Source organism: Pristis pectinata, chromosome 3 (assembly GCF_009764475.1).
Source record: "Pristis pectinata isolate sPriPec2 chromosome 3, sPriPec2.1.pri, whole genome shotgun sequence".
NCBI lineage: Eukaryota > Metazoa > Chordata > Chondrichthyes > Rhinopristiformes > Pristidae > Pristis > Pristis pectinata.
This window is the reverse complement of record NC_067407.1, coordinates 130,329,998-130,354,631: the sequence shown is the minus strand read 5'-3', so window position 1 is coordinate 130,354,631 and position 24,634 is coordinate 130,329,998. Positions and strand designations below refer to the sequence as shown.

The following is a 24,634-nucleotide window of genomic DNA, read 5'->3' as shown; positions in this document are numbered from 1 at the left end:
GAGAAGAATATTTGTCAAACTTAGCATGGATTTTTGATTGTGGAAATTTTGCATCTGTGTACTGCTGAAATCCTCAGGGTTCACAACTGGTCCAGTTAGTGCATACAAAATACAAAACTGAACTTTATAAACCAAAAATGTGCCAGCCTTAGACTGGGCAGCAAATCTAAGCAGATCTTGTTTTCCAACTTGCTTGGTGTGTGTGTGTGTGTGTGTGTGTGTGTGTGTGTTGGTAAGGCCAACATTTGAATGCACATCCCTAATTTTACATCCCAAAGAGAAGCTGATAGGTGCATTGTCAGCTGCAAAAAATCTCTAGTGTCTGGGTAAGTGGCAAGAAAAGGGTATCAAAGGGAAGTTGATGGGTATGTAAGGAGGAATGGGTTGCAGGGAAATAAAAAGAGGAGTGGGACTGATGGAACTGCTCTGCTGAGAGTTGACACAAAGCTGATGGGCATTGTGCTTGAAGTTGTACTGAGCCACTTTGACCTCCTATACTGTGTGTTGAATGTATGACATCAGGAAGTCAAGTAGGTGCAAGTAAGTTAAACTAATCAATGGAGGCAAGGTAGAACACTTCAGATCCATGGGATGCATATCCTGGGCTATGTGTGAATTCATGGATGCATCTGGCATCCAGGTCAACCACAGATGCAAAAACTGCAGTCTTTTGGAGGACTTTGAGCTCCACGTTTCAAGACTTGAACAACACATGATGGCATTGTGGTCCATCTGAATGTTTTGTGGTTAGCAAGAGATAATCTCCCCATAGATAAAGAGAGTACAGGCAGAGAAGGGCTGGGTATTTGTCAGGTGCAGGCAGATAGTCCAGGAGACCTGTGATAACATCTTGTTCGCTAACCAATATTCTGCTCTGATAGAGGGGAGGGTTCCCCAGGGAAATGAAAACAGAGCAAAGCCATAGCATTGTCCAGATGAAGGGTCTCGACTCAAAATGTTGACTCTGTTTCCTTCCACAGATGCTGCTTGACCTGCTGAGTTCCTCCAGCAGTTTGTTTTTTGCTTCAGATTCCAGCTTATTCAGTCTCTTGTGTCTCCACAGTATTGTGGCTTGATCACCTGGGAGGGAATGGAAGAAAGGGTCAAGAGAGTGATAGATGCAGGGAATTCTATAGTTGGGGGGTACAAACAAATATTTCTACATTTTCAGATGTAAGTCCAGGATGGTATATTGCCTTCTTAGTACTATGATCATGGATGTCACAGAGCAGCTGTAGAACATTCTGGAGAGCAAGGATAGGCAGCCAAAGAGTGTGATCCACATTAACAACATCAGCAGAAAAAGCGTAGTGATCCTGCAGGCAGATTTTAAGGAGTTACAAAAGAGATGAAGAAGCAGGACCTCAAAGATTAGTAATATCTAAATTACTCCCTGCGCCACATGCATGTGAGTGCAGAAAAAGGAGGATGATACCGATGAAAGCATTATTTGGTGAGAATCTGTGCAGGAGGGAAGGCTTTATATCTTGGTATTGGATAGGTTCTGGGAGAAGTGCATCTTCTAGATGCTAGATAGGTTGCACCTACTGAGGTTTGCTTTGTTCATTTGGTAAGCATTTCATCTGGCTTGGCAGGGGAATGGGAAGCTATGCACAGATTTAGGAGGGATATAAACAGAATTAAAAATGAAGAGAGAAAATTAGTGGGCTTGGAAGGGAGAGCAAAGAAAGTTTGGAGAATAAATTAAAACTTAGTCTGGCTGTGCAAAAAGGTATATACCTAAATACAAGTGGTTTATCTTTAGCTACTGGTGAAACATAACGTGCAGAGCAGCAGAGACAGCAGCATAATATCAGTTAGAGTATTTTCAGATGAGATAAATGAAGTTGCGGTGGCAATTTGTTTAAAGAAATAATCACAGCTGTGAGAAGATCATCAAATGAGGTTTCATGAAGAACAGTAAAAGGGTATTCACACTTGATAGGGTACTACAGACACTCATAATCAGAGGGAGATAGAGGAGAAAGTATAAGGCACTGACAAGTACAAAACTAGGATAGCAATAGTTGGTAGAGAGGTGTTAGGGGGCCACAAAAATGTGGAGTTAATTACACTAATATTAACTGCATATAGGTGGTACAGAGTTCCTAAGTTACATTTAGACTAACTTTTAGCCATTACGTAGCCAGCACACTGAATGGGGAATGGACCAGCAGTAGCCATCATGGTGCATAGAATTCTGGATTCAGTTTTAGGGAATGAAGCTGGCAGGTGGAGGAAGTATCTGTGGGAGAGCATAATGTGGTGATAATCATAATGGTTATTTTTAGCATTGTTTTGGAAGAAGGCAAAGAAAAAATGGGAATAAAGATTCAAAATTGGACCAAGTCCAGTTTTTTTAGACTGAGTCGTAATTTAGCATAGTCCAGAAGCAGCTACTCGAAGGTAATCAGCTCTGTAGCAGAATGGCATTCAAGAAGGAGATTCAAGGGTTTCAGAGTAAACATTTTCCCACAAAGGAAAAGAGCAGGGCTTCCAATTGTAGTATCCGGTTGGCAAGATCTCTAATTGAGGGAGAAAAGGGCACTTATGCCAGACACCCAGTGTTTAATACTACAGAGAGCCTAGAAGAGTTCAGCCTAGAAAAGTATTAAGCTGAAGTTAAAAGAGAAATTAGGAAAGCAAAGTGTGAAAAATATTGGTAAGTAAAATCAAAGAAAATCTAAGAGTGAGTAAAAACCATTTAGGACCAAAAAGGTAACCAACGTAAGGAGGCAGAGGATGTGGGTAAGGTGCTTAATATTTTGTGACTTTCTTCCCAAAGGAGGGGAGATGATGCAGAGATTCTAGTTGAGAAGAAAGAGTTTGAACTGTTGTGGGGGTGAGGGGTGATAAATGTAGCTAAAGAGAAAATATTAAGGGGTTTAAAATGTCTGAATCTGTTAAAGGAAGCAAGGGAGGATTTTTTCAATCCTTCCTGGCTATAGGACTGAAGCCAAAAACTAGGAGAAATACTGGTAGTGTACTCTTGTTTTTAAAAGAGAGTGATGGATAAACAGGCTATTTAATTTAACTTCATAGTAAGAGTAACAGGCCCAGAAAAAACAGGGCAGTAAATTCTGCACGACTGACTCCTTCTACAACAAATTCAACAGAGACTTCTACCGCTAACCATATGATTGCTTTTGCTACATTAATGGCCAAACGATCCATTTTGCTTAAATGGAAGGATCCAATACCCCCTACTACTTTTCAATGGTTCTCTCAAACTATATCATGTTTAAACTTCAAAAAAATTAGAAGTGGTACTGTTGATACTTCGCTTAAATTTGAAGATATTTGGAGTCCATTTATTCAATATTTTCATATGATATAGATCCCCTTTCAATAACTTTCCAATTTAGAGGAACGGAGTTGACAACATAATATTGCTCTGTTTCTACTGAGAAATTTCAGTCCACAGTCTTTTTCTTTTTTTTTTGTTTTTTTAAAAATTTTTCTGTTTAGTTTAGTTTGGTTTGATATATTGTTTATAATTTTTCTTATTGATTTGGGGATTTTTAAATTTTTTTTATATATAATAAATCTTTTTCTTTCCTTTCATATTATATTCATTTACTAAGAGATCATGGGAACTACAGATTTTTTTTTATATTTTGTTCTTTATGATTATCTATGCCATGATTGTTCTCCTGATCTCTTTGTATTACGTGTATGACCATTGATGTTATATATTAATCTGTATTAATTTGAAAACTAATAAAAAGATTGAGAAAGAAAGAAAGAGACTTCTATGCCACTGTGAGGCCTCTGAGCTACATCAGATAATGTTCAGTATGCAGTTGACTGCCAAGGCAGAACACATCCTCCTATGGGATGGAAGGCTGCTACTGAGTTAATGTAACTTAGATGCTGTTAGAATCATTATTGGGGGACTGTATAAACATTCACTTAGAAATGCACAGATTGATCAGTGACAGTCAGCTTGGATGTGTTCAGGGAAGGAGATAACAAGGAGAGAGGCACAGTGACACAATTAGTGCTGCCTCACAGCTTCAGAGACCTGGGTTCAATCTTAACCTCAGGAGCTGTCTGTCTGGAGTTTTGCATGTTCTCCCAGTGACTGGTAGGGTTTTCTCTGGGTACTCTGCTTCCCTCACTGCATAAATTGCCCCTTGTGTGTTGGTGAATGGTAGAATCTAGACATGGTCTAGCCAGTTGTGGAGAATATGTAACGTGGAAAATTAGTGGGGAAATGGGATTGCTGTGTGAATCACCATAGACTTGACTGGCAGAAGTTGCCTCCATCTTATAGAATCATAGAAATGTACAGCACAGGAATGGGCCCTTTCAGCCCACCTCATCCATGCCAACCATGATGCCTATCAATACTAATGCCATTTCTCCTCATCAGGTCTGTATTGCACTACCCTTTTCCTATCTAAAGATCTGTCTAAGCTTTTAAATGTTGTCATTCTATTTGCTTCCACCACCTCCTCTCACAGCTCCTTCCAGATATTCACCGCCCTCTGTGTGGGGGAAAAACTTACCCTTCAGATCGTCTTTAAATTTCTCCCCTCTCACCTTAAACCTGTGCCCTCTAGTTCCCCTGCCCTGGGAGAAAGAAAAAAATCATCTATCCTATCCATGCATCTCATAATTTTGTAAACCTCTATATGGTCACCCCCTCAGCCTCCTATGTTCCAGTGAGAATAAACCCCATGTCATAAGGAAATATAGAGGCATAGGTTGATGAGTGCAGTGCATTTGATGTAGTTCACTTACATTTTTACAAAATGTTTGATAAGATTCTAACAGAAGGCTGGTCAAGAATGTAAAAACTTTTGAGATATAAGGGAGAGTAGTAAATTGGATCCAATTTGACTCTGTATCCAGAAGGAAAAATTAATGATTGATTAATGAAAGGTAACTTTTGCCACTGGAAGGCTGTTACCTATGGGTTTCCACATGGCTTAGTGCTCATCCCTTTCTTTTTGTAATTTATATTAATGAATTAGATTTAAGTGAAGGAGACACTCTAAAGAAGTTTGCAGTTGATATAAGTATTGATGTGAGGTTGATAATGAGGTGGTCATTGCACTACAGCTACTACATGGTGTTGATAGAGTGCAATCTTTATCCAGTGGTCAAAAGTGTTTGTGTACAGATCCTTAAAGCCAGCAGGCCAGTGAATAAGATGGTTAAAAGAGCATGTGGGTGACAATGCTAGTTAGAATACAGCTTAAGTAATCTTGTATTTCTAGTCATCTCTATGCAAGATGTGATTGCAGTGGAGAAGTTGTCAGGAATGGGGAAAAAAAAAGCTTAGAAAATGTATGATAGGCTGGGGTTGTTTACTTTCGAACAGAGAAGGCCAGGGAGATCCATTTGAAGTGTATAGAAGTGAGGAACATAAATAAAGTAGGAAGGATCTATTTACATTAGCAGAGAGATGGGAAATGATAGCATGTTGAGTTAAATTAACTGTTAAAAAGATCATTTGGGAGATGGAAAAAATTTTCACCCCGAGTGCATTAGGGGTCCAGAATACTGCAAAGGATGGTAGAAGCAGAAACCTCATCGCAACTAAAATTTGCTTGGGTGTGTTCTTAAAAAAAACTGTAGAACTACAGATTAAATGCTGGAAGATGAGATTAAGCACGGTAGCTGTTTCTTTCTTTCAGAGGCACAGACATTTTGAGCTAAATAGCTTCAAGTCAAGTTGAATTTATTGTCATATACACAAGTGCAATGAGCTACAGGTACAATGAAAAACTTGTTTGCAGTAGCATCACAGGCATATAGATTCAGACAACAACACATAGAACATAAGTTATACATAAATTATACAAGATAGTGAAGAAAAAAAAGACTGCAAAAAAACAAAAATACAGAGACAAGCCCATGGTAGTGCGAGAGATTGGGTATGGTGTTCTGTTGCTGAGGTAAGATGAGGGTTGTACAGGATGTTTCAAGAACCTGATGTTTGTAAGAAAGTAGCTGTTCCTGGACCATGTAGTGTGGGACATCAGGCTTTTGTACTTCCTGCCTAAAATGACCTGGATGGTGGGGATCTTTGATGATAGATGCTGCCTTCTTGAGGCAGTGCCTCATGTAGATGCTTTCAGTGGTGGGTGGGGAGGGCTGTGCCCTGTGATGGACCAGGCTGTATCCACAACTCTCGACAGCCTCTTGTGTTCCTGTGTGTTGGAATTGCCGTACCAGGCCACAATGCAACCAGTCAGGATACTTTCGGCAAGTTTGTTAAAGTATTTGGTGATATTCTAAATCTCCTTAAGCTTCTAAGAAAGTTCAGCTGTTGGCGCACCTTCTTCGCTTTTGATACTATATGATGGGCCCAGGATAGGTCATCCCAGATGTTAACACCAAGGTATCTGAAGCTGTTTACTCTCTCCACGTCTGACCCACCAATGAGAACTGGCACATGTTCTCCCGACTTCCCTTTTCTGAAGTCAGTGATTAGTTCCTTGGTTTTGTTGACGTTGAGCATGAGTTTGTTATTGCAACTCAACCGTGTTTTCTATATTACTCCTGTACGTTGACTCATCACCACCCGTGATTTAGCCAACAATGGTGGTGTCGGCGAATTTGTAGATGGTATTGGAGCTGTGCTTAGCCACACATTGTGGGTGTAAAGAGAGTAGAACAGGGGGCTAAGCACAGCCTTGAAGTACACCTGTGTTGATGGTCAGTGAAGAGGAGACGTTACCGATCCATATTGATTGAGGTCTGTCAATGAGGACTTCAAGGATCCAGTTGCAAAGGGAGGCACAGAGTCCCAAGTCTTGGAGCTTGGTGATAAGTTTGGAAGGGATGATTCTGTTGAATGCCAAGCTGTAGTCAACAAAGAGCAGTCTGACGTGTGTGTTACAGTTATTCAGATGGTCCAGAACAGAGTGGAGAATCAGTGAAATGGCATCTGCTGTTGACCTGTTATGGTGGTAGGCAAATTGAAGTGGATCCAGATCATTTTTGAGGCAGGAGTTGATTCGCATTCATAACCAACCACTCTAAGCACTTCATTGGGGTGGATGTAAGTGCTACTGAATGGTAGTCGTTGAGGCAGATCACCGTGCTCTTCTTGGGAGCAGCTACTATAGATGCCCTTTTGAAGCAGGTGGGAACCTCAGATTGCAGAAGTGAGAGGTTGAAGATGTCCTTGAATACACCAGCCACTTGGTCTGCTTCATTGTGTATCATAAACTTTCTTTAAAGACTTGATGAATGCAATTTGTAGATGATCCTTAAGGGGATAAGGATGGTCCAGAAATGTTTGCCACGCTCTGTCCAACTCTCCAGGGCTATGGTTCCCATGATCTCTTTAAACTTAAGTGGTTAACCAAGAAATTTATTATACTACTGTGAAATTTTTTTGTTTTAAAAATGAGTGAATTAAAAGACTATTGATAGAATAACTGTCAATCGTCCAGAAAATCTGCCAGTTCAGCACCACTAAAGTCTGGGTGTGCTGGATTATCTGAGTTTTCCCATACTTCATTTTCCTTCCCCACCATAGAAAGCATCTTATCTGGACGTATCACAGCTTGTATCACAAATTCTAGTAAAATCAAATTGTTACAGTGCAGAAAGAGGCCATTTAACTTATTGAAGTTGTGCCAGGTCTTAGTAGGGCAATCCAGTCAATTCCATTCTGCTTTTATCTGCCATATCCTTACAAATTATTTTCTCTTGTGCTTATCCAATTCTTTTTGGAAAACCTCAATTGGTTCTGTTTCCTCCACCCCTATAGGCAGTGAGTTTCGGATCATACCTATTCTCTTTTTGGGAAAACAGGCTTTTCCTTGCATTCCCTGTTAACTTTTGCCCAAAATTGTCATCTTTGCCCCATTCCTTGAACCATCTACTAATGGGAACACCTTCCTGCTGCTCATCTTGATTTTCAATACCTCTGTCAGATCTCCTCTCAGCTTTTGCTCCACTAGAAGCAAACATCCCTCATCTCTCAAACCATTGTATGATAAATCTTTGATGCACAATCTGTAGGAGCTTTGTCATTCTTAAAGTGAGCAGAATTGGACATAGTACTCCATTTGTGGCCTAACAAATGTTTTGTAAAGATTCAATATAACTTGTTTTGTGTTCTATGCCTTTATTGTGAATCCCAGGATAACACGTCTTTACTAACCATTCTCTCAGGATGTTTTGACACTTTCAAGGATTTATGAACATGTATCTCTCGACATCCTTTTGTTTCTCCACACACCTTGGATCTGTGCCATTTAGACTATAGTGCACCTTATTCTTTCTGCCACTTGTCCGATCATTTTACTGGCCTCGCCATGTCCACTTGCACTCTTTGGGTATCCTCACTGCTTTATTGGTATTGGTTTATTATTGTACCGAGGTACAGTGAAAAACTTGTCTTACAAACTGATCGTACAGGTCAATTCATTACACCGTGCGGTTACATTGAGTTAGTCCAAAGTGCATTGATGTAGTACAGGTAAAAACAGTAACAGTACAGAGTAAAGTGTCACAGCTACAGAGAAAGTGCAGTGCAATAAGGTGCAAGGTCACAACAAGGTAGATCGTGAGGTCATAGTTCATTTCATTGGGGTAGAAGCTGTCCTTAAGTCTAGTGGTACGTGCCCTCAGGCTCCTGTACCTTCTACCTGATGGAAGAGGAGAGAAGAGAGAATGTCTCGGGTGGGTGGGGTCCTTGATTATGCTGGCTGCTACACCAGGACAACGAGAGGTAAAGACATAGTCCAAGGAGGGGAGGCTGGTGTCCGTGATGCACTGGGCTGTGTCCACAACTCTCTGCAGCTTCTTGCGGTCCTGGGCAGAGCAATTGCCATACCAAGCTGTGATACGTCCAGATAAGATGCTTTCTATGGTGCATCGGTAAAAGTTGGTGAGAGTCAAAGGGGACAAACCAAATTTCTTTAGCCTCCTGGGGAAGTAGAGGTGCTAGTGAGCTTTCTTGGCCATGGCATCTACGTGATTTGACCAGGACAGGCTGTTAGTGATGTTCACTCCCAGGAACTTGAAGCTGTCAACCCTCTTGACCTCAGCACCATTGATGTAGACAGGTGCATGTACACCGCCCCCTTTCCTGAAGTCAATGACCAGCTCTTTTGTTTTGTTGACATCGAGGGAAAGGTTGTTGTCATGACACCATGTCACTAAGCTCTCTATCTCCTTCCTGTACCCTGACTCATTGTTATTTGAGATATGGCTTCTACTGTGGTATCATCTGCAAACTTGTAGATGGAGTTAGAGCAGAATCTGGCCACACAGTCATGAGTGTATAGGGATTAGAGTAGAGGGCTGAGGACGCAGCCTTGTGGGCCACCAGTGTTGAGAATTATCATGCCAAGCTTTGTATCAACAGCATATTTGGACATATTAATCTGTACACCATGCCTAAATCATCAAAACATGTATTTTAAAAAAATCAGTGTTCCTCACTATGACCACTGACAAACACCACTTTTTAATCATGCTCCAGTTTAAACAAAACAAATATCTACTGCTAATTTCTGCTTTCTGTCTTTAAAGCCATTTTTCTGTTCCAGCTGCTACTGGCTCTTTGATGCCATGGTACTGAATTTTCCTAACCAGCCTTTTGTCAATTTATCAAATGCCCTCTAAAATCCACTTAAGCAATATCTACTCTATTCATCAACATTCATTGTTACCTCATCAAAAACATTCAATTGGGTTAGATAAACACTGCATGCCTTTAACTAATCAAATTTCTCAAGTGCGAATTATTTTTTTCCCCCATTATTGTTTCTAAAAGCTTCATTACAGCAGTTAGTGTTTGGCCTGTAGTTGCCAAGCACATCTTTCCACACCTTTTTGTAAAGGGGGGGGGGGGGGGGGTTACATATGCCATTTTCCAGTCCTTTGGTACCTTGCCTGCATTCAGAAAGGTCATGGCAAGCACAGCTGCAACCTCCACCCCTACCTCCCACAGCTACCAAGGATGCATCCCACCCAGACCAAGTGACTAGTTTATTTTAATCACTGTCACTTGGTCTTGTATCTCCTCTTTATTAATTTTAAATTTTATTTCTACACTCTTCCCTTCTATCGAGTAACAGTTGTTTGTTACAGAATTAACTAGCAGTATTTGATTCTGCTTCATCCTAATCTGATTTGTTCCCATCCTTAGATGGTACCACACCTCTACTCAAGTTATGCTTTAGATTTCTCCTTAGCCCTCTCCATTATTAATCTAAAACGTGATTCAGCGATCCCCTGCTGATACTTGGTTCACCTCATTCTTCAATGTCTGCCTCCTTATTGGACCAGAAGAAATACAGATCCAGGAAGTTCTCTTGAACAAATTTCCAAAAATTCCTCCTTCCTCTGTCCTTTATTACTTTAATGAATATTAGTGTCGTTGAAATGTCTGTAGTATCAGCACTCTAAGGTTTGTGCACATTTCTGCAATTTCCCTGAGAATTGCACTACATTTATTCTTCCCAATAAGCATAGAACAGTACAGCACATAACAGGCCCTTCAGCCCACAATGTTCTGCCGACATAGCTATTCTCTCCTACCTACAGAATGCCCATATCCCTCCATTTTCCTCTCATTCATGTGCCCATCTAAGCCCCTCTTAAAAGCCCCCAATGAATTTGCCTCCACCACCCTATCAGGTAAAAAACTTACCCTTTGCGTCTCTTCTGAACCTACCCCTCTCACCTTAAATGCATGTCCTCGGGTTAATTGAGAAACTACAGTCTCAAGAAATTACCCTGCATTAGTCAGTATGGCTCTGGTTTGCTTGAGAATTTTGCTTTTATTTCCTCAAGAGTTTGAGTAATCTTCTGCCAATGAATGCCAGGTACAGAGTGGAGCGATAACAGTTAAAGTTAATGCTGTGTACATGTAAATGCTGAGGTATGTACAGATTTTCAGAGCAAACTTTTAAGTATACACTGTGTGGCCTTCTTCATACACGTACAAGTGTTTTGTCTGTTGGCCCCTGGTGGTAGGATCTTGAACTAAACCAGTAAATTGAGCCATTTCAATGTGTATTGTGATGTTATAAGGCAATTTTCAGCAGTAACACGGTGCTTCTTCAGGAGCGATTATTGTCATTGGATGGTTCTAGATACAAATGGTGGGACCAATGCCGATACCTCCCTACTTGAATGTGGTGTTGTCATTCATCATCATTCTTTGAATTATAGAGCCAAACAGCATGGAAAGGAGCCTTCAGCCCACAAGAGTCTTGCCGATCACTAAGGACCCTATCCTACACTAATCCCATTTGATTTTCCTCGCAACCCTATCAACTCCTAGATTTTGCACTTGCCTACAAGATAATTTGCAGTGGTCAATTATCCTAGCAACCTGCATGCCAGTTGGTGGGGGGGGGGGGGGGGGGGGCGGGGGGGGGCGGGGGGAGAGAACCGGAGACTTGGAGGAAACCCATCCAATCTCAGAGAATATGCAAACTTCACACAGACAGTACCAGAGGTGAAGAATGAACTTGGTTCTTTGACCCAGCACTTCTACGAGCTGTGCCACTGCCTCCATTTGCCCAATATTCTATGTGTCTACTTTTAGTTGTGGTATTTACAATAGTCAATTAACAGGTTGATATTTAACAGCATAGTCTTTTCAATATTTTTTATGAAGATTGTAATTAGTGCATTCGGTATTTTTATGTGGTGAGATATTTTGTGTATTAAGATTCATCATTGAGTTAGCTGAATCTGAAAACCCTGATTTTGTTATAATTGTTCTACACGTGTATATAGCACTTGGCAAGTCTGAAAATATATGGAAATATCAGGTTTGTATAATGGAGTGGCCTGCTAGGCCAGTTTGGTGTTGCATGATAGTTGAACACTTTATCTCTGGGTTGCTAGTTATGTAAATTACATGAAACAATACCATGTGTAGTGATTGCTGGTGTTGTAATATGAGTGGTATTGTTGACCACCAGAAATATTTGGCATCCTGTATTCAGTTCCTTGTTAAGTTTGCTTTTCCAGGTTGGACTGCAGAAATGATTTTTGCTGAATTGTAAAATCTTTACAGAACATAGGCTTTCACTTGATAGGTGTTTGGAAATAGTCAAGATATGATGGCCGTGGTGTGGAAGCAATGCTGATAATTGAGGCATGCCTTTCACTTTTGAATCTCTGTTGATTGTGTTAATTGGTAATACTGATTTCATTTTCAGAATGCTTGTATTCTTTTCCTGAAATAGAAAGAAAGATGATCTAATGAGAACAGTTTTACCTGCTTAGAGCAAGATGGAAGGCTGTTTTTGTTTCGTAAAGGCAATCATTTCAAAAATGTACTTGAAAGTTTTCAGCTAGTCATCAAACCTGAAATGGATTATTGAAGAGTTTTAAGTTAAAAATGGAAAGTTGCTGAACTGAGATCTATAAGTTCTAATGTTACCAATTAATGGTTGTATTCCAGGAGAAATTTACATGATAGAACCTCAGTGAACTTGTTACTGAAGCCTACTATTCTGTGTTTAAACTATGTCAAATTATCCTGCTTCAAGAAGTCTGCATCTAGTTTTTTTAAAATCAAAGCTCTTCTAATTTTATCTCAGTAATCAGGTTAGTCATGTGCATTTGTGCAGGGGTTTGAAATTTTCTTTGGTGAGTGCATTGGCATTCAGAGGTCATGTGCTCAATAGCCACTCAGATGATGCTCGTAATCATATTTGAAATGCCTGAGATATATAATTTGAGTAAGCACAATCATTCAGGTAGCAAAGTTTAGCTATTTATATTCTCTTGGTTTTATACAGTATTAATTGCTTTTGTTTTTGCAGCTTTTACCTCCTTTCAAGCCTCAGGTTTCATCTGAGACAGATACAAGATATTTTGACGAAGAGTTCACTGCTCAGACTATTACAATAACTCCTCCTGAAAAATGTAAGTAACAATACAAAGTAAAGTAGTGTTGAGTTCCTATAACTGTGTAACAGTACTTTTCAATGGGCAGTAGCTCCCATATTTCCCTTTTTATAGAACATTACAGCACAGTACAGGCCCTTCGGCCCACGATGTTGTGCCGACATTTTATCCTGCTCTATTATCTACCTAACCCTCCCCTCCCACAATCAACATTGTTTGTGAATGTCTTAGCCTTAAATCTTAAGTTGAATGCTTTTAAACCTTCGTGCCAATGTAGTACAATAGAGCTGGAAATAAGGTTTGAACAGCATTAGCTTTCCCAGTGTTGCCTCTTTCCTGTTGTAGTGAGAGGAACAGAGCAACTATATGCAGGTCATGTGTATTATTTAATCAGCGCACGGGAGCTGAAATGTGGGAGTTTATTTAACATCTAGCAACCTTGTTTCATTTCAATGAATTTAGCTGTGGAACCTGCCAGTGTCTTTTTAGTTAGATCATCAGATTTAGAAAACTCTTGAATATATAAAAATAGTTTCAATTTCTTGTGAATTATGAAGACTGTTTATAAATTGAAATAGATTTTAATTTTTTTAACTTTTTTATTACCACAAGGTTAGTGTTTAATATGAAATGCAGGTGGCTTTGACTTTATAAGAATTTCCTTAAAGAGTGATGGCAAATCATGGATTGAGTTCTCTGAAACTGTGGTACAATTAACTTTTATCTATATTTTCATAACTTCCTGCTCAGTTGCAAAAGTCATCTAATGGAATTAGATAGCAGAGCACATCGTGGACCATATCATTAATCATAAAATTGTAGGAAAGAATTCAAACTTTATAAATGCTTTGAAATATGGCAGTAGCTGACAATGAAGTAGTTCTTGAGGCAATTCTATGCTACAAATGATGCATCTATTTGTAACTTCTAGATACTGTGTTCTGGTACAGTGTATAATGTTATAGTTCACTTCATCCAGCTCAGTTTAATTATTCGTTTTGTCATCACTCTGCCAAGGCTGGGTATTTCTGGATTAATGGTATTAAATAGTCTATTGGATAAACTGCATGCTTGTGTTCCTGGAAATGCACACAAACCTCTGGTTGATTGCATTCTTGAGCTAAAGCCACTTTCAAATTATCAGGCTATTACTTTGTTGCCACATATTGGACTTTGTGTGGAGATTGGTCATTGTTTTTACATATCAACAATGAGTAAACTTGCAATGGAATTACATTTGCTCTGATTTCCTGCTCTATTTTCCTACATTGACATAAAGATCTAATAACTTTCAGCTTAAAACTTGTATGCCATAAGATATACTGTAAAGTTCTATGGTATTTTTAAAACTGAAAGGAAATGTTTTCAATCCATTGCCATATACTGTCATGTGGAGATGAACTATTGAATCTGAGTTCCTGGACCAGAAATCCAGTTCCATTGTATGGACCAGTCTTTATAAATATTGCATATTTTCCTCAGTAACCCTGTTCAGATCTTTAGTCACCAGGCTTGGCATTTAGGATCTGATTCAACACCAACGTAACCTTGCTTCCTCCCTTGAAAGGGGGTTGGAACCAAGTAGATTTCAAAAAAACTGATGAAAAGTGTGAATTTGAACTCCCAGTAGACTGTATATATTAGGATCCCCTTACAAACACAACAGTGAGTAGTGAAAATTAATTATGTAACTGTATTTTCATCATTATTATGACCACTAAAATAGACTATATTAATAGACCCTCAAGATTATACATGTCCTACTCAGTGGTTTAATTAGGAGCTAATATGAATATTCTGCACAAATTCCCCCATGATTCCCACATTGCATGAGATAGGGGCTAAAATACAATATTTTTCACTAAATTCTGTAACTTACTCCTTGTGTAGAAAGCTGCAGCCATCACATTTACATGTAATTCAAGCTACCCGAGACTGAAAACCTGAAGAACTGCAGGAGCTACTTTAATATGACGTAAAGATCATTGAGGTTATTGGGCAATTCAGTCCCTTGGGTATTCATCACAAGCATAATCAGAAGCATAGTAAATTAAAATAAAGACTTTTTAAATATATGCTACATTAGCAAAATCACTAATGGAAGACAACCAGCTTGTCATCGAACAGTTCTTGTAACACATATATAGCCAAGGCATTGATGCTCACTGGAATACTAAAGTAATGGAGGTAGGAGAATAACCTATTCAGAGCATTGTAAAAGCCATGCCCTATGTTAAAGCAACTAACCTTTTTTAAAAACAAATCTGATTAATTGCTGGGTGGCTTGGTAATGCAGTATATTATGATTGCCAAGGGCTTAAGCTTTGAACATGAAGATGAACTTTGTTCCCATCACTCAGTGAATTATGCAGAATAAAGACTGAGTGCTCTCTTGATGAGGGAGGTGAAATAACTGTGACACTACATAGAAAAAGAAAGTTTTGTGATTGTTGGAAGTCAGTCAACCTACACCAGGATATTGCTGCAAGAGTTCCTCAGGGTAGTGTCCTGGTCCCAATCATCCTCAGCTGTTTCATTTATGACCTTCATTCTTCCATAGGGTCAGCAGTGAGAATGTTCTCTGATAATTGTTCAATGTTCAATTATGTCTGAAACTTGTTTAGAAACTGAGGCAATCTGTGCCTGTGTATTATAAGATTAGGCAACGTTTGCCAGGCAGTGACCATCTCCAGCAAGACAGAATCTACCTAATAACCCATAGCATTCGATGGCATTACTATTGCTGAGTCTTCCATCATTGATGGAGGTCACTACTTATCAGAAGCTCAATTAGATCAGTCATATAAATATTGTATGTACAAGAGCAGGTCAGAGGTTAGGTATTCTGCTGCGAGCAACTGACCTCATGATACCACAAGCCTTTCCACCATCTATAGGGCACAAATCAGGGGTGTGATGAATTACTCTCCACTTCTTTAGATGAGTGCAGCTCCAGCAACACTCAAGAAGTTCAGTGTCATCCAGGGCAAAGTATCAGATTCAGAATCAGGTTTATTATCACTGACTTGTATGTCGTGATATGTGTTGTTTTGCGGCAGCAGTACAGTGCAATGACAAAGTACTATAAATTACAAAATAAATAAATAGTGCAAAAAAAAAGAATAACAAAGTGGTGTTTATAGGTTCATGAACTGTTCAGAAATCTGATGGTGGAGGGGAAGAAGCTGTTCCTAAGTCAGTGAGTGTGGGTCTTCAGGCTCCTGTACCTCCTCCCCGATGGTAGTAACGAGAAGAGGGCATGTCCCGGATGGTGTGGGTCCTTAGTGATGGATGCCACTTCCTTGAGGCACGTTTGACAGGCAGTACATCCATCACTATAACTATTCATTTTGTCCATCACCTGTACACCTTTGCTGCATGCTATACCATTGCCAAATGTGGTTGGTTACCTAAACAGCTGTACAGCACTTCTCTGACCCAAGGACAGGAGGTGCATTGGAACAGCATCACGTGCAGGTTACCTTCCAAGTTGGGCACCTTCCTGACTTGGAAATATATCAGTGAATAAGTACAAGGGAGAGTTGGTTGGTGCTTTTGCAGAGAGGAGTCTAAAGCACAAATGTGTCAATGCATGGCATTAACCATGATCTCCAGATGTGACAAGGACAATGATTTGAGAAATCATTGTTTACTAGTTCATTGAAGCATATGAGAGAATGGACCCTGCACTTAACATCCACAAGACAAAAGTCCCCTACCGACCTGCCCTGCTACAGCACATTACCATACAATGATAAAGGTGCATGGCAAGACCCTTGAAAACATGAACCTCTTCCCACATCTTGGGAACCACCATTCAGCAAAGGCAGACATTGATGGTGAAATTGGGAGGGCCAATAGAGTTAGAATAAGTAATGGGATCTTAGAAATTACTGAGGAACAGAGTTGTACATATTCAAGGATCCTGAAGATAGCAGGAGAAGTAGATAAGGTGATTAAGGATAATTGCCTTCACTAACTGTCAATAGAATATAAGACTGAGATTATGGTACAATGATATAAAATATTAGTCAAACCACAGCTGAAGCACTTTATGCAATTCAGGTTGTCACGCGATAAGAAGGATACGATTCCATTGAAAAGGGTGCAGAGGAGATTCATTGGGATAGGGGGTTTCAGCTGAGAGGAGAGATTGGATAAACTGAGTTTGCTTTCCTTGAGCAGAGAAGACTGAGGAGGTATCTGACTGAGGAATACAAAATTATGGGGGAAGTAGAAAGTGAGAAATGTTTCCCCTTAGCAGTGGTATATATATAGTCAGAGGACAAGTTAAGTGGAAGGAAATGTAGTGGGGCTTTTGAGGGAGAATTTTTTTTCATGCATTGAAATCTAGATTACATTGTTTGAGAGGGTAATGGAGACATACTCCCGCAACAATTAAGAAGTAATTAGGTAAATTCTTGAAATGCCATGGAATAGGTGTGCTGTAGAATGGGATTAGTAGAGAAAAGTATTTGATAGCCCATATGGACATGATTGGTCAAAGGGCTTGGTTCTGTGCTGTATAACTCTTTGACCATCATCTTCAATGCACCAGAAAAGCCTTTGGTAGATTGGGGATAAAGGATATTTGAAGATCAAAACCTCAGACCTGGCATAAAATTCTTAACCTACTTGGGCAGTAATCCCTGATACATAGATGCATCCAAATCCTGGACCATCTACATCAGACTCCTCAAGATACTGGAAAGATACCATTAGTAACTGGAGGTCGTAGTCCATATTCCGCCTAATGACATAGGTAAGGGTTAATCCCTGTGTCACATGCTAGTGAATATTAAAACCGGAAGAAAAGATGGATGATTGAATGGCTAATGAGCTGGGACAGGAAGGAGGGCTTCAGGTTTGTACTTCATTGGGATCTCTTCTGGGGCAGGGGTATCCTGTACAAGGGTGGTTTGCACCTGAACTGGAAGGGGACCAATATTCTTGCAGGGATGTTTGCTGGTGCTTCTTGGGAGGGTTTAAACTAGTGAGGCAGCAGGGGTGGGACCCAGCATGACAGTGCAGCAGGTAGAGAGGTTGACTTGTATGTACAAAATAGAACAGTCAAGTCCAGTGGCAAGAGCAGACGGGAAGGGAAGCATGAGAGGGCTGGTAGGCTAACTGCATTTACTTTAATGCAAGGAGCCTCATAGGTAAGGCAGATAAGCTGAGAACATAGATCAGCACATAGGATTATCATATTGTTGCAATCACGGAAACATGTTTGAGGGAAGGGCAGGATTGGCAGCTCAGTGATCCGGGCTTAGAAGATTCAGCCATGACAGTGGGACGCAAAAGAGGAGGGGATGTTGCACTGCTGATCAGGGAGAGCATTATGGCAGTACTTAAGAGGAGGAATTGGCCAACAAGGCTACATGGGCAGAACTTGGGAAATAAGAAAGGGGTGGTCACTTTGGGGTTGTACTATAGGCCTCCCCATTAGCCAGCAGGAATTAGAAGAACAGATATGCGGGCAGATTGCAGAGGGGTGTAAAAGCAATAGGGTTATAGTAGTAGGGGATTTTAACTTCCCTATTATTGACTTGGATCGGCAGTGCAGGAGGCTTACACGGGGAGGAATTTGTAAAATGCATTCAAAAGAGTTTTCTGAAGTAGTATTTAGAGAGTCCTACTGGGGAGGGGGCTGTACTGGACCTTAGGGTATGATGACAGGCAGGTGATTGAACTGTTTGTGGAGGAACACTGAGGGAACAGTGACCATAGTTTGGTAAGCTTAAAGGTAGTCACAGAAAATGATTAAGTTAGTCCTCAAGTTAGGACCCTAAACTGGTGGAAGGTGGAGTTTGGTAGTATAAGTCAGGATCTGGGAGAGGTAGATTCAGAGCAACTGCTAGAGGGGGCACACCATACTGTAGCATACTGTAGCTTGACTGACGAGGGTTTGGGTAACCTTGGTTTTAGAGTGTAGTTGCCATAGTTTGAACAGTTTCCCACTGGATTTGATGTTTAGCTCCACTGCTACAAGAAGTTTGTTGGAAGTGAGGTGCAATATTGTGACAAGAAAGATTGAGAAAAGTGTTGAGGCAGTGATACAGCCTTGTTTGACACTCACCTCCATTGAGGATGGTTCCCATTGAAACTGTATGACTAGCGACTGCTCAAATGGGGGAGGAGTATTTGGATGGTAATGAGAATCTTGAGGCCACATATCAAGAGAATACAGAAGCCATAAGAGAACTGTCAGAAGGAGTGGACCACTTACCCACGTGACTGCCCAGTCAATCACCACCTGCCCCATCTGCATAAAGTGGTGTGGATGCCATATTAGCCTCATTTGCATCTTGGAACCCATAAGATTAGAAGTAAATCCTCCTCAGTTTAGAGGGACTGCATAAGAAGAAGAATTAAATCATGTTACACTCTAACTAATCTTTTAGATTGCATATTTGAGGTGCTCAATATCCCATATCTTTTCCTAGAATTAAAATGTAAGCAGCCTGAGAATACATCACTATACCACTAAATATTTGTGCTTACAGTCATGAGTTGAGTGTCTGAAATATAGTTATCTCTACAGCTTAGACACACAGCTAGTTGAGGGACCTCTAAGCTCATTATATAATAATGTTTTATTGTACATAAGTGAAAATTATGAGTAGCCAAAAGTGAGCATTATCATGTTAGCAAATGAGAAAGCCTTGTGTACACATCGGGACAAATAACTTGCATGTTGCTTAATGCCTTCTCAGAAATGGAGAACAAGCAGAGGTCAGTTTGTGGGATACCCAGGTGTTTTCCAAATTTGTCAAAAATTAAGATCAGTATTTTTTATTTTAAACCATTACCAGTCCTTTGCTTGATCTGCTGGTAGAATTTTTTTCCTCTTTTATCTCAGCATGATAAATCTGTTTTATGCGAATGACTCTACATTGTACATCCATCTCCTGGTTCTGTTTTCTTCTTGGTCAAACAATGTACAGTTTATCATTGTATTCTGTTGCAGTATTAATGTTGATTATATAGTTCCCAAAAATGTCTGATGAAACAATTTTAAAAAAACAGGAAAAAGGAGATTAAAGGTATCTCCAAAAACTGAATTTCATTTCTGCATGGCTCATTTCTGCTCCTTAAGAAACTATACCTCCTGCTGACCCAGCGCACTAAAATTATGCCTCAGGCAACAGTTCAATGAAAACGCATCTGCAGTGACGACAAGGTAACCATTATTACTCGAATTGGAACATTAGAAGCACAAACAACCAAGTGATGTATATGTTGATTTTATACTGTTTCTTGTACATTTTATCGTTATCTCTTTTGCATGAGGTTGAAGCAAACCAAAGGACTTCAAAAGGGTTGAAGAATATATTTGTCCAACTTCTGCAGCAAATAAACATTTTTCTGAATTTTTTGATGTGCATTTGTCATTGCAAGGAGAGAGATTACCTTCAAGTATTGCAATCAGTGTTTTTATTTCCAAGTAGTCCCTCCCTTTTCAAAGAGCAGAAAAGCACCATGCAACTCATACAATAATGTTATAAGAGTAACTTCACTGATAACATTCAATCTATTGAAAGCAAAGATTGAATACATTAATAATCTTGTGTTTGCAACGGAAGTTTTTATCATCACCCATTATCTCAGTTTTCTTCTGAAGCATTATCAAGACTTGCTATACAAAATCTCCTAATGCATTTTTATGCTATATGCAGACTACCTCGATTAATGTGTGTTTATAATTACAATTTGTATATTGCAAATAATATGAATGTAAAACATGCTAAATTTCAGATTTTACAAAAAGAATGGAGGTTTTAAAATGTCTCAAATAAAAATCTACATATATCAACTTCTGTTCTATTTTTGTTACAGTTACTAGAAGCAAAATAAAATGTCTATGTATATGCAGTTATGGGCCAGGTTTCTTATTAGTGGTAATAATCCACACAGATGTGCTATCTTTTGCCTTGGCAAATTGGATGTAAATTGGCAAATTGGATGTAAATTGGCAAACATAATGAATACTTTTCATTCACGAAAGCTTGCTGATACTCTGTATTTCTGATATTATGATTCAGTAAGTATATCCTCAACCCAGCATAATTGGTATTAATTGTTATAATATAACTAGTAAATGTATTGGTTAATTGGTGAAGCATGTTAGAATAATGTTTATGCCCTATGGGTTTTACAGTTAGAAAGAGAACAGAATTTTTTTTCATATATCAGTTTCAAGAAAGTTTGTTTTTTTTCAAAAAGAAAGGCTACAGCATATGAAATTTGTGAGGTGATTTAAGCAAAGTAAAATGCCTGACAATACTTTTATTGTTTCAATTTGTTTCTAGATGATGAGGATGGTATGGACTGCATGGACAATGAAAGGCGACCACATTTCCCCCAGTTCTCATATTCTGCCAGTGGAAGAGAATAGGACCATATTTGTTTTTCTGCTGCTCAGCTGTTGTCATGGTGTATCACTGGAAATCATTCCTGAACAATTTAAGAGTTTGAGCTATACTTGATTTCAGAGTCAGGGCATCTTCAGGAATCATTTCAAGTTGAATGTTTTCTGCATGAATCTAAATGTCAGTCTGAAGATTCAAGCTGTTACCTCCTACTATTTTGACATAATTGTCCTGCAAAGAGTATTTTTAAACAAATGAAGTCCTAATAGGATGTATTGTACATGATGCAGCATTTATGCATTTCAGCCTCCAAATGGAACAGAGTTTTAATGGCGGCTGAAGAAGACATTAGGCAAAATTTCACAATTATGAGAAAAAATTAAATTCAAGCATTTGATGCTATTTGTGTACCTTATGTTGTATTAATTTCTGCTGTTCATAGCAAGCATTTGTTTGTGATGTATGGCAAGTATGCAAGGTTTTTGTTAGACATATCACTGACAAAACAAGTTGGTATCATTTATAACTGGCTAACAGTGGGAATTTGTGAACAGTTGCCAGGACACAATCCCTGTCAATGTTGTTAATGTTTGTACCCACCCATGTAACTGATAGCTTGACTTAGTCAGTCCAGCAGACTTGTTATAGATTTATCAAGTGCAATCACTGATTTTGTTTTTACAACTTTGATGGATGGATACTTTGCACCTCCGCCTGTACATGTTTTATGGTGGCTGAAGAATGTAGATAGGCATAATGTTCAGATTTATGCTTTTCACCAAATTTATGTGGATAGATTATTTGTTTCACCCAGCCTCATTTGGCAAACTGCAATATTTGCTTATAAACTTGTGGACTAGCATTTTTTTTCCTGGTGTTAATTTTGAATTATACACGTTGAATATACACGTAGTATTTATTTTTAGTAGTAATTGTTTGTTTGTGTCAGATAAGCTTCACCATCAGTGAACAGTTATTACTGGAAGTTTAAATATGATGGTGTTTGACCAACTTTACAGTGCTAGTCTGTTTTGGATTTTTTTGTACTAGGTTTTACAAGCTGTCTATCCATTAGAAGGTGTAACTTTGCTGAGCTTGCCGGTTTTCAGTTGTTTGCGAAGTCTAGATCATCAAGAATTCAGTTTGCAATGACCGTTCCAGACTGAGTATGCCCTCTTGTACTGCAGCCATCTTTGGACAACAGGCCATTCCTGTTTGATTGTGAAAATTCCATAGCTTTGCTTTAACACTAATCCATTTACTGTCACATTCCTGTGGCATTTTGAATCTAAATGCTTTTATGACTATAACATATGTATTCACCTAATTTGCAGCATCACAAGGTTTACCACTCCTTGTTGAGGCCATCCAATACAGTATATTGGCAAGGTGACAAGGGGGGGTCCACTACTAACTGCAGGGTCTATATACTACACCTCAATGTACACACTTTGCTGCTACTATTTGTACTGTCTAAAACAGAACTTCCTGTATCTGCTATCTAGTGTATTACAGATGAGCATGAAAAAATGTAAAGTATTTATTTTAAATCCTTAAACTTGTCATTAATTTTGCCTCTGTGTAGTGTAGGATTTGTGAAAGTTCTTGACCTTGCTAGTTCTATCATTAAATCCATAAAGATCTAGTCATACGGTTAAGGATTGTGAGCAGAAGGGACTAAGGACCTTAGTGAACTGTATTACTGTCTGTAAAACATAACTGTTTATTTCCTGAAGTATATGACCCACAAGGATGTGAAAAACTGCAATGAAATGTTTTTGTACACTCTACATCCTTAGTATTTTTACACATAAATGTATATGATAGGGATGCACATTATTTTCCTTCTTACAGACTGCTTAAATAAAGTACTACAACAATCCAGTCTTGGGTTGTGTAGTCCTACTACTTACTAATTTTGGTTGTTTGCCTGTGTCTGTCAATTTGGCATCAGGATGTGAAATGCTGCTCTAGTCAGTTGGGTAAAGTTTTGGATTGAACCCTTGTTTGTAAAGTACTGCTTAAAAATAAATAAATAAATCTTTCTGGGGCTGCAGTTTTTCAGATAGTTAAGTAAAGGTTTTATGACTCTAAATTTAACATTTATCTGTAAAAAAAAATTGAAGTAATTTTACATATTGTGAATTAGATTTACTTTCATTGATTTATCATTTTGGCAAGATTTAAAAATCAGATGGAATTCACCGTCTTAGCTATCAGTTTTTTAGTCAAAGCTACAAAATGAGCTTTCAACTGCTATAGTTCATATACAGTTGAATTAAACTAGATAATTACATATACGTTGTACTTTCAGTTAAAATACTGCTCAGTGCACTGTTGACACTGCAGTATCTGCAAATGGCTGTGAGATTGAATTGACATTTGTATATAGCATAAGAAGCGGCATTATACACGTCAGTTTTGCTTGTTGTGCTACCCTGTAAGTTTTAATTTGCAATATGCAGGACTTGTTTGACTGAAATTTTCCCCATTTTTAGAACTTACATTTAAAACTGTACTGAGAAGATCTGAATGTTCAGTGTGATTTTCTTAAATATGATCATTAACCTTACAAAATATTCATTCATTTTTAATGGAAGATTATTTGACAATACCTTAATTTTCACTGAATGTTATTACCATGATTTACTATGCTCCTTTGCTAAAGGCATTTTTATAACTCTGATATGCTTCTGTACATGTTGACAATCATTCACCTAAAGGACTATCTTCAGATGGGATCTTAGACACTGAACTTCAGCTTGCTGGTAGACCATTGGAAACTCAGATGTGGACACTGAGGTTCATCCTAGGCTTTTAAAATCTATGATTAGAAATGGAAATGTATTGGATTTTTCTTGCCCTCCCTAGCTAAAATTGTGCCATCCCAGTGCCTCTGGATGAAAACAGCAAATTAATTCAGAGTAAGTCAGGAGTTATACTAAGTTCTTTGTTTTGCATGGTTTAATGCAGGGCTAGATGTACAAACCAAATATTATTATTTCTTTCCCAGTACATTTGATGTTTTGCTAAATAGGTCTATGCTAAATTGTATAGTTTTCCTCTCCCAGCAACCCCTCATGCCACACCTCATATATTTGTTACTTCTAGCATGAAATATGCTTTAAAACTTGTATTTTTTTCCATCACAGCTAAATGAGAGGGAAGAGAGAAATCATCTTGAAAAATGATCTCCATTAGAACTTAGTATCACTGCTCTGATACTTTGGCAATATGTTCTCTTTCCCAAACCCTTGCACTCCCACACCCTCAACTCCTGGTTGAATACAAATCAGGCTGTTTAAAATAGAATCCACTGTTTCTTTATCTTAAAACATCAACTGTCTTGGTTTAGTGTCTATACAATTTACTAATGTTTGTATCAAGATCTTTCAAAGCTTTTCACTTCTTCAAAT

General features: G+C 38.8%; 1 protein-coding gene across 12 annotated transcripts in view; it reads left to right on the top strand.

The window, feature by feature from the left end:
• The window catches only part of akt3a (v-akt murine thymoma viral oncogene homolog 3a), a 426,682-nt gene extending 403,462 nt beyond the window's left edge, over window positions 1-23,220 (top strand). For all 12 annotated transcript variants that reach the window (XM_052012968.1, XM_052012966.1, XM_052012969.1 and 9 more), the window contains 2 exons: window positions 12,762-12,864; window positions 21,159-23,220. In XM_052012968.1, coding sequence (XP_051868928.1) covers window positions 12,762-12,864; window positions 21,159-21,244 — 189 coding nt within the window. In that variant the 3' untranslated portion in view covers window positions 21,245-23,220. The remainder of the gene's footprint in view (window positions 1-12,761; window positions 12,865-21,158) is intronic.
• Window positions 23,221-24,634: the final 1,414 nt, after the last annotated feature.